Below are 10,760 nucleotides of genomic sequence, written 5' to 3' on the forward strand. Positions count from 1 at the left end.
TTTTTTTCTAAAAATTTGGCTACCAAGGGCTAAAAGTTATAAAGGTTTGACCTTTGCAGTCTCTAGCAAACTATTCAGTCAATTTTGGGTCTAAACATTTGAAATTTTACATAAAGGGTATTCAGACATGCAGCAAGTTTTTTAAACAGTTTTTTGGCGAAAATTTGGCTGCCAAGGGGTCAAAGTTGAAAGAGTTCACCTTTGCAGACTCTATCAAACTCCTCCGCCAATTTTTGGTTTAAACACTTGAAATTTTAGATGTAGGTTACTTGGACATGAGTCAAACTTTTTAATACATATATATATATATATATATATATATATATATATGCACATAAAGTCTCTACCAAATTACTCAGACAATTTCTGGTCTAAACATTTGAAATTTCACATAAAGGGTATCCAGAGAAAGGGTTTGGGTCGAAAATTTTTAGTTACCAATATATAAATGTATGTATGTATGTTTGCATGTCTGCCTAAAACTTTCGACAGAGGAGACGGATTTTTACAAGATCAGTATCGTTTTGAAGTTCGACCTTTCAAACGACTAATATAAAAAAATTGGCTAAAAACATTAATATCTTCACCTTCAACTTGGCACTTTTCTACGGGGTCGCTTTTTTCGTCGATATTTTTGAAAGCCATCCTCTCTTTTCGATTGTCCAGCCTTAATTAAAACCTACGTCACTTCCGGTTTGGCGGTGGTTGTAACAGCAAAGACGTCAGTTTTTTTTCCCGTTCTTTTCCTCCTTTACGGTACGGATTCGAGCCTGCCTTTCTACTACCACTTTTTTTTTTTTTTTTTTTGCTCAACACACGCATCCAAACACCTGGGCTATACTGGGCTGAAATGCTAGCATTTATAAAAGTGAACGTTTCTGTCTGTCTGTGTGTCTGCGTACATTTCCCTACACAATAAGTCCGTCAATTTTCAGTCTACAGACTCGAAATTTGATATACAGTGTACTGAAATTTGGGAAAATCTTTGTAATCCATTTTCGGCCAAAAATTTGGCTGTTAAGGGGTCAAAGTTCAACGATTTGACTTTTGAGAACTCTACCAAACTCCCCCGACAATTTTGAGTCTAAACATTTGAAATTTTAGATATAGGTTCCTTGAACATGGATCTAACTTAATAACTTAGTTTGAGCCCAAAACAATAAATGTTAAGGAGGTCATAATAGGGGTCAAAGTTTAAAAAAAAAAAAAAAATTGACCTCTGCGGTCTCTACCAAATTACTCAGACAATTTCTGGTCTAAACATTTGAAATTTTACATAAAGGGTATTTTATTTTAATTCAATTACAGTTTCAGATAATTTTCAGTTTTATTTTGCGTTATTGTATTATTATTGTGAGATATGGTCTGCTTGAATTGTCTTTCCCTCTTCTGAGATCTTCAAAATAGAAAACAAAAAAGTTATTCCACGTAAACCCGGGCGCTTTAAGCCAAGGCCACCGAGACTCTCTCGGTAGCCGTGTTTAAGGCGTTGTGTCCTCATTCAACATAAACAACCTGTTGATTGACAACATTATTGTCACGTGACTGCGCTTCATTAATTTTTTTTTTTTTTTATGTACCTTTGTTTTACCTTTATTTTTCTACCTTTGTTTCTTTTTTAAACAAGACTTTGTACATTGATAATAACAAAGATATGATAAATATAATTGAACTCTGCTTTAGGGACAATTTTACGGGCCAGTGTACCCCCCCCCTCCATCGACGTGTATTTTTTCGCACTTCTTCAAATACTCGATCGAGGCCGTCTCGCTCACTTGCGTCTATTGTTTGCGTTTTTACGTTTTCGTTTCTTTTTTCTTTTCTTTTAATTTAAATATCATAATGGGAGGGAGGGAGAGAGAGAGAGAGAGAGAGAGAGAGAGAGAGAGAGAGAGAATTGACATTTAATCATTAGATCTGTCGCTGGCCGACATATCTCCTCCTCACGGGGATGTAACACGGAAGATTCTGTATAATTACAATATATTGATATAACTCTCTCTCTCATATAAACATATCGCTGTTTCGTTGGTTAATGCGTGTTCACTGTTCATGAAATCCTTTTATACTGAGGAAATTCGTTTTTATTATTTTTATTTTTTTTTTATGGCAAGCTGGATTTCCCCTCACATTATTAGAAGCCGACCTTGTGCCTAACTCTGCCCTCGTGTGGAGATAAACAAACAGATTACATAACATTTATTTGTAATCTCTCTCTCTCTCTCTCTCTCTCTCTCTTCCATATTTACATGAGTGAATTTTGAAATAAGAACGCGATTAAGTGCAAAAGCAAATGGAATTCCGGACTTCTTCGGTCGACAATGAAAACCAAACCCTTTCCCCTCGACTACAAAAAACTACAGATTACACGGATGCGACGAACAACGGATCGGACCCACCCGGAAATGGTGGGAAAGAAAGTCACAACCCTGACACCAAGACTAAAACAATTGTTACCAAATTCGTCCTTGTGTTAACCTTCTTCTCGGCCATCGGAGGTTTTCTGTTCGGCTATGACACCGGGGTCGTATCTGGGGCCATCCTGCTCCTCGACAAGAACTTCCACATGACCACATTCGAAAAAGAGCTGTTCGTTAGCGTGACCATCTTTCTGGCTTGCCTATTTTCCCTGGTGGGAGGATTTTTGAACGATTTTCTCGGCCGCAAACCGACGACGCTTTTGGCAAGTTTCGTTTTTACAATCGGGGCCATTTTGTTGGGGTTTGCTTACAACCTTGCCATGCTCATCGCGGGAAGAGCTATCCTTGGGGTTGGTATAGGTAAGTAAAATTAAGGGCACTTCTGCAGTTTTTGGACCGGGCAATTCGGAATCTGGTAAATTTTTACGACGTGCCCCAGAAGCACCCCCAACCTCCCCATATTAAGAACGGCTTTCGGAATACCCCCTTAACATCCCCATATTAAGAACGGCTTTTGAGGTTGGGGTGTTTATTCCGAAACCCGTTCTTAACATGGGGAGGTTGGGGTGCTTATAATACGCTGGGGCATGTCGTAAAAATTGACCCGGAATCTTTACTCGTTGTTCTATTTTACTAAAGTAGTTGAAAAAAAAAGGCTTTTTTTTTTCTTACTTTCTATCTTAACCATCAATTTTGAAATGATGACTGAAAGTTTTTAGGTATGCTGAAAACGAATATCGCATTTAAAATTTCCGCAAAGTAATTTTTCTGATATCAAGAAATGCAATTCCGGGAAATGTATAGTTTAGCGGCGTAAATTATTTGCCACACAAAAATAAAAAAACTATTTTTATACAAAACACATTATCAGACACAAAGGCTGAAATAAAATCAGAAAAAAATCATTTTTATTATTTTTTCATTAGACTAAATATGACATTCAAGGCCGTCGTATTGCTTTTAAAATTTGGCATTTCTAAGGTTTGACAGATTGGCCTTTTTAAGACCAAATTTGGCCTTTTTTTACGCTCTTTCATTAGAAAAAGCGGCGCTTATACAGTTTAGTCAAGACATTAAAAAATGAAAATATTGAAAAAAGGGTTATATTGTACGTAATCGTTATGGAATGAAGTTCTCCGGAAAAAAATTTCACTTAATTTCATCAAGTAGTTTTTATTTTACAGCAGCGAAAAAACAATTTGTTATGATACCGTGCAAAAGGTTCGATTTTTTTTTTTAAGAAAAGCTAGTAATAAAGATGGGGAGGGGGTGTCGGCGCTTTAACTGGAGTTAATTCCCCGTGGCGTGTTCAATGAATTTTATAATGGCTGACTTCAACGCGCTCTCATAAAAACGTGTTTTTCTGCTGTAAAATAAAAACTACTTGATCAAATTAAACGAAATTTTTTTTGGAGATCTTCAGTCCAAAACGGATACGTACAATATAACCTTTTTTTTGATATTTTCATTTTTGAATGTCTTGACTAAACTGTACAAGTGCCAAATACCATTATTTCAGCACGGTACAATAATTGCATGTACCAATTTAGTTAAACACTATACAGCAAAAACAGAACTTTTATTAAATAAAATTTGAATTATTAAAAAATGGTAAATTTTTACATTAGGCCCACTTCCACAATTTTCTTTAAAATGACAACTTTTCTAGTTTATTATGCTGAATACGAAAATAACGGGTTTGTATTACTGTACACATAGATTCGAAAAAGTTGTCAAAAAACAAATATATAACAAATAAATGTTATCAAAGGCAAGATAAGTTACTTTTCTACCAAACTGGATATAATTTTCGTTTTTTTATTCAATTTAACATGTTTATTCAGCTCGAAAAACATGCAGTGTTTAGCGATGTATTGGAAAATTCAAGATGGCGGCCGATTCTCTCGTTAACACGGTAAGTTCAGGAAAAGGTGTTATAAATATTAATGCCGGTGTCCCTCAGGGATCCATCCTGGGCCCAACTCTTTTCCTGATCTACATTAATGATCTTCCAAATCATATCCTTACATCATTTGTAGACATTTATGCTGACGACACTACCATTTATGGTACCACATCTAAGACAGTAAACGAGCAAGTTCTCTCCAATTCTCTCTCCTCTGATCTTGAGCACGTAGTACAATGGGGAAAGGAGTGGCTGGTTACTTTTAATGCATCTAAAACCAAGCTTCTCTCTTTACATCATCAACATTCTAATCCACATTTGTCATCAATTGAAATGAATGGCTCTCGTCTTCAGGAGGCCTCAAGTTTTGACAAGCTTCTGGGCTTGACCATTACTCCTGATCTTAAATGGAACACGTATATCAAATCTGTTGCCAAGGCCGCTGGAAAAATGGTGGGATCTTTCTATCGATCCAGTAGATATCTCACTGCTGATGCTATTCTCTATCTATATAAGAGCCAGGTACGTCCAAGGATGGAATACTGTTGCCACATCTGGGCAGGAGCTGCTAGAAAGGACTTGGCCTGCCTTGATAGAGTTCAAAATAGACTTCGTAGCCTCGTAGGAGATGTCCTTTTCTCCTCCTTGCAACCTCTATCTCACAGAAGAGATGTTGCGAGTTTGTCTCTGATGTATCGTTATTTTCATGGAAAGTGTTCAACTGAGCTTCAATCTATGGTCCCCCCTCGCCAAACTTTCACAAGAAACACTCGTCTAGCTGTAAACACTATCAATAATTTCCCCCACTCTTTATCTGTCCCTAAACCTAAACGTAGATTCCATGAACAAAGCTTCTTTCTTAGAACTGCACGCCTGTGGAATTGTCTTCCGTTTTCCTGCTTTCCGGCTGACTACAATATGGTTTTGTTCAAGTCTAAAGTAAATAAGTTCTTGATGAGCCGTTCCATATAAGTTATTAAATTTACCAAATTTTCATTACTAATGATTACTATATTGACCAACTTCTACTGTACACTCTTTAACCCTTATCCTTGAGTGGCCTCTGGGCCTTGATAATGTGGTGATGCCTTTGAAAAAAAAAAAAAAAAAAAAAAAAAAAAATAATAATAATAATAAACTAGACAAAATACTATTAAAAACCACCGAATATATGTCAAGTTATGTCACGGTAACATATATTGAGCGAATTTCTAACAGTATTTTGTCTAGTTTATTATTTATTACACCTTTTCCCAAACTTACCGTGTTAAAGAGAGAATCGGACGCCATCTTGAATGTTCCAATACATCGCTAAACACTGTATGGTTTTCGAGCTGAATAAACATGTTAAATTGAATAAAAACACGAAAATTATATCCAGTTTGGTAGAAAAGTAACTTATCTTGCCTTTGATAACATTTATTTGTTATATATTTGTTTTTTGACAACTTTTTCGAATCTATGTGTACAGTAATACAAACCCCTAATGTAAAAAAAAATACAAAATATTACATTTTTAAATAAAAAAATTAATTTAATGAAAAAGAAGCAAAAATTGAAAGTAATCTAAAATAAGCAATCTGGGTTATGTCCCTTGTTTCTGCAATCTTATCTTTTAAAATTTATCTGCTGCCTTTTTTACATTAAATAATGTAGTTGAAAAAAAAACCCCTCATTTTTTCTTACATTTCTTAGTAAAATAGAGTTACCTCTCTTAGAATAATGAGTTAAGATTCTGAATTGCCATGGACCATGCTATTTTTTTATTTTTTAGATAGGATTTCAAGTTAAATTTAATTTTTTTTTTTTTTTTTTTATTATTAAATTGTGAGATGAAAATACACTTTGTTTTTTTTTTTTTTTTAGCCGCCTCTCCCCATGTTAAGAATGGGTTTCTAACTAATAACATTATTTCAGCATGATCTGTATTCTGAAGAAGTATCCAGCAAATAGGTGCTTGTGCAGATTAGACGTTCAAAGAATTTCAGTGCTTAAGGACAGGGTTCCCAAATCTTGACACGCTCGACAACCAGATGAAATTTTTTTGCAAACAATTTCTGTATTTCTAATTGATTTCTCATAACTGCAGAAAACAACTATGACATTGATCTTTAATGGTCTTGTAAATTGATTTTTTTTTTTTTTTATATATTGTTTTATTTATGACTATTAAGTTAAAATTGAATTTTATTTCTTTCAAAATGAAAGTTTAGCCTTGTTGTACCTATTTACTATGCCTCCCCACGGGACAGAGTTAGACACCAGGGTCGTTTTTTAACGTGGAGAAAAGGTACAAAAATAAAAATTGTCTCAGTCGTGAAGGATTTCTCCTCCACCGAAAGAGAACAAGAAATGGAAGTGCAGCATCTGAAGAACAGATACTACACTTTCATCTTGACCAAAAAGCCTTGTTGTACCTATTTACTATGCCTCCCCACGGGACAGAGTTAGACACCAGGGTCGTTTTTTAACGTGGAGAAAAGGTACAAAAATAAAAATTGTCTCAGTCGTGAAGGATTTCTCCTCCACCGAAAGAGAACAAGAAATAGAAGTGCAGCATCTGAAGAACAGATACTACACTTCGATCTTGTCCCGAAGGCCAAGGAAAAAGCCTTGTTGTAATCAAACTTTAAAATACTTCTACAGAATTTGAACAGACCCCTCCTCCTCCTGTACCTAATCCTTAGTTTTACGTTTAGTTCGGCAAAGTTAGTTTGAGTCTGTTCAAATTCTCTGTAATCACCAACTTTCGTATTAAAAACAAATGTTAACTCATTATATAAAAAAAAAAGATCTATTTCCTTAACTCTTCTACTAACTCTACATCCTGATGGCAATATATAAATTGGTGCTTGTTACGATAGTCGCTATATTGTTCTTTATTTTATATATATATATATATATATATTAATGTTGGTTTAAGCAAAAAAAATATTACATACGTAATTGTCATGTCGAATATAGTAATATATCCCAAAATCACGAAAATCCATCAAGTAGAAAGTAATTTTTAGTTAAAAGTAATTTTTCTGGAAAATTGGGTAAAATTGCATTTTTCTTGGACATTGAAGAGTTCACATAGTGGACATAACTCGGAACGCAAAATTTAGAAATGACTTCCGACATTTGTAGCCTATAGCGATAGACTTTTATTTATTTATTTTTTTTTTTTAACTAAAAACACAACAGTTGTTCTACTTGATGAAATTTTGTAATTTTTGGATATATTACTATTTTCGATATGACAAGTAATATCGTTTTTCCTTAAAACGACATATTTAAAAAAAAAACAAAAAACTTGATCTTTAATGTTTTGAAAGAAGCATTAAGTTTAAAGTTGAATTACACACATGAAAAATATCTTGTGCAAGTCTGTTCGTAATATACTAGCTACGGGCAATAATGGCTGACTAAAGATAGCGGGGACATAGTTTTGAAAGCCGGTTTATCATAATTGTTTTACAGGTTTCCGACTAATTTTTGATTGTATTTGAAAGATTAAAGAGTAAAGTTAATTTCCAAAAGGAAAAAAGTATTTCTACATGTGAAAATAAGTTATAATGAAAAATGTTTTCACAGCGACATTTGGAAGCTGACAAATGGAGTTAACTTTTGAAGTTAAATAAATTCATCATAAAAATCCTTTAAAAGATAAATATTAGGTTTTTGGTTCTATTTCAAAGATAATTAGTAAATTTCTAAGATATTGAATTAAAAAAAAAAAAATCTTATTTGTACAAAAAATAGCTTAATTAGCCCCCCCCCCTCCAAAAAAAAAGGGTAATGTTGACATAAAAATTACCATGGGTATGATTCGGCCCAATGAAATAGTTTGTCTCGAATTTGAATTAAGACGGCAAAACATTGAACCAAAAATAAAAATATGAAATGAAACGGAACATTTCAAGTTTTTTTTTTTTCCATTTTTCTCAGTTAATTATATATAAAAAGAAAAACAGTTAAAAAGAATTTGCTAGCCAAAATTTTGTTTGCTAAGTTTTTTTATTATCACTTTTTGGTTTGCTGTCTATATATAAAAATATGCATGCACTTGTGCATACAACAATGGCCACCACTTATAACATAAAAAATGACATTGCTTAATATCTGGAAAACTACTTATTTATGGAAAATTTAAATGCGATATTCATTTTCTGCACACCCAAAAACCCCTGGAAAACAAGTTTTTTAAAGATAATGTTCAGTTCTGCCAGCAACCAGTGTAAAAAAAAGTAATAAAGAATTTGAAAGAGTTGTATGCTCAGTCTGTCAAGTCCAAAAAAGCTGAGCAGGGGTTTTGTTCATATCAGTTTTGGCAAATAGCAAACAAGGTCCTAAACAGAAGCGTGCGCTCTATCCCAACCATCATCAATGGCATGAGGTAATCTTGTCAGCATCAGACTCTTTGTCAGGCACTTTGCAGCTAACTCTACCCTATGCAACCAAGGCTGTCAACGCCCCCATATTTCTTCCTGTATCAGAAAACATGCTATGTGATATACAAATATCTGTACGTAATGTCGCCAAGCTAATCAAAAACCTTGATTCCAGTAGAGCAACTGGCCCTGATGGCATTCCAATTATAGTGCTAAAAAAGCTTCAACCAGAACTAGCGCCCATACTTACAAAGCTGTTTAAGCGTTGTCTTAAAGAGAATTGCTTCCTAACACTCTAGAAAACCTTATCAGTATGCCCCGTATTTAAGAATTCAGGTGATCAGTCATCTTTCTTTCAGTACAGATCAATAAGTCTCCTGTGCATCATGAGTAAGTTACTGGAATCTGTGTTAAATAGAGAATTAGTCAATCACCTCAGCAAAAATAACCTTCTTAGTAACACACAATATGGTTTCCGTTCTGCTAGATATACAGCAGATGTGCTTACAGTTATATCTCATAGGATTAGCGAATCTCTCGATGGTGGCTTCCTTTCTAAGGCAATTGCTCTTGACATATCCAAGGCCTTTGATAGGGTATGGCATAAAGGTCTACTTGACAAGATCTCCAGCTTAACATTGTTAACAATTACTATGATATTTATCAACTACTGTACACTCATTAACCCTTATCCTCGAGTGGCCTCTGGGCTTTGATAAGTGGTGACTCCTTCGTTAAAAAAAGTGGGGGGGGGGGGGGGTAGGTTTTGTGTTGGTCTACCAGGCCACAATTACCCATTTTACGTTGACCAACCTCCGACAAAAAGTGGGTGTTCATTTTACCTTAAATTAATATAGAAAAGTGAGCCCCTCAGGTTTATTTGAGGGTGGAAAAATGCCTCACCTTTATCTTTTTTTTGTATTCATGTGCTCACGTGGTGGTGGTAAACACTAAAAACTTATTTAAATAGGTAGAAATTATTACTAATAACTTTAGTAAGACTCCCAGAAGTTTAGAACACAGTGGACAAATTATTGCCACCTAAATAGATATGGCTGGCTCATATTTCAAGATTTCTCTGTTAAAAATAAAACATTATAAAGAAACAATACTTCAAAGATTATTTTATTATTGTCTTTATTTATGTTTATGTTGACCTTTGTTGGTTTTTATTTTCCTTCCCACTTTTACTGGCACTTGCTGGTTAAGGATATGCAATGCACGGAGAGAAATGATATGAGAATTAGTGATGGGACGATTCCAATATTTTTCTCGATTCTCATACAATCACTGATTCGATTCTTTATAAATCTCTAAAAATTTAACTTGAAAGTTATTTTTTTCCGATTACCGTAAAAACATGTTAAATGTGCATATACTTCTCATATGCATATGTCATATACATATACATATGCATATACATATACATGTCATATACATATGCATGTTAAATGTGCATATGCGTATACATATGTCATATGCATATGCATGTTAAATGTGCATATGCGTATACACATGTCATATACATATGCATATACACGTTAAATGTGCATATGCATATACATGTTAAATGTGCATATGCATATACATATGTCATATACATATGCATATGCATTAATGTGCATATATTTCTCAAAACGTAAAACGCACACTTGTGGGGGGATGATCATTAGATTTAAGTTTTATTGGTACTGTATATTTTGGTGTATAAGACGACCGTCAGATAAGACAAGGTACAAAATTGGAGCAAATTTTAATAAATTTATATATCGTTGTATAAGACTGCTAAATCACAAAACATGTTTGTTTAGCCTAGGCTAGAGATTGCAACACCCGGTATTTGGCCTTTTGGTCAAGATAATGAATTATTGTTACCATTTTATTGTTATCTTTTTTGTTTTTACACGTCAATAAAAAATGTTTTAAAAATTGGGAGTTACTAGGACGTCCCCCAAGATGAAAGGGTGAATGCGGTATTATGGTGAAAGAAGATACTAGCTGGGAGAAACTTTTGACTTTGTTTAGTTCTGGAGCGACAAGGATGACCAACGACCCCCA

At 34.2% G+C, this 10,760-nt stretch overlaps 1 protein-coding gene across 1 annotated transcript in view; it reads left to right on the forward strand.

The window, feature by feature from the left end:
* The first annotated feature begins 1,445 nt into the window (after positions 1-1,445).
* The window catches only part of LOC145297767 (proton myo-inositol cotransporter-like), a 48,013-nt gene continuing 38,698 nt past the window's right edge, over positions 1,446-10,760 (forward strand). Inside the window, exon 1 of the mRNA XM_080144010.1 lies at positions 1,446-2,780. Within this exon, the coding sequence (XP_080000136.1) occupies positions 2,294-2,780 (487 nt within the window). The 5' untranslated portion in view covers positions 1,446-2,293. The remainder of the gene's footprint in view (positions 2,781-10,760) is intronic.

The sequence above is a fragment of the Euprymna scolopes genome, chromosome 18 (assembly GCF_053919585.1).
Source record: "Euprymna scolopes isolate OS-2025 chromosome 18, ASM5391958v1, whole genome shotgun sequence".
Taxonomy (NCBI): Eukaryota; Metazoa; Mollusca; class Cephalopoda; order Sepiida; family Sepiolidae; genus Euprymna; species Euprymna scolopes.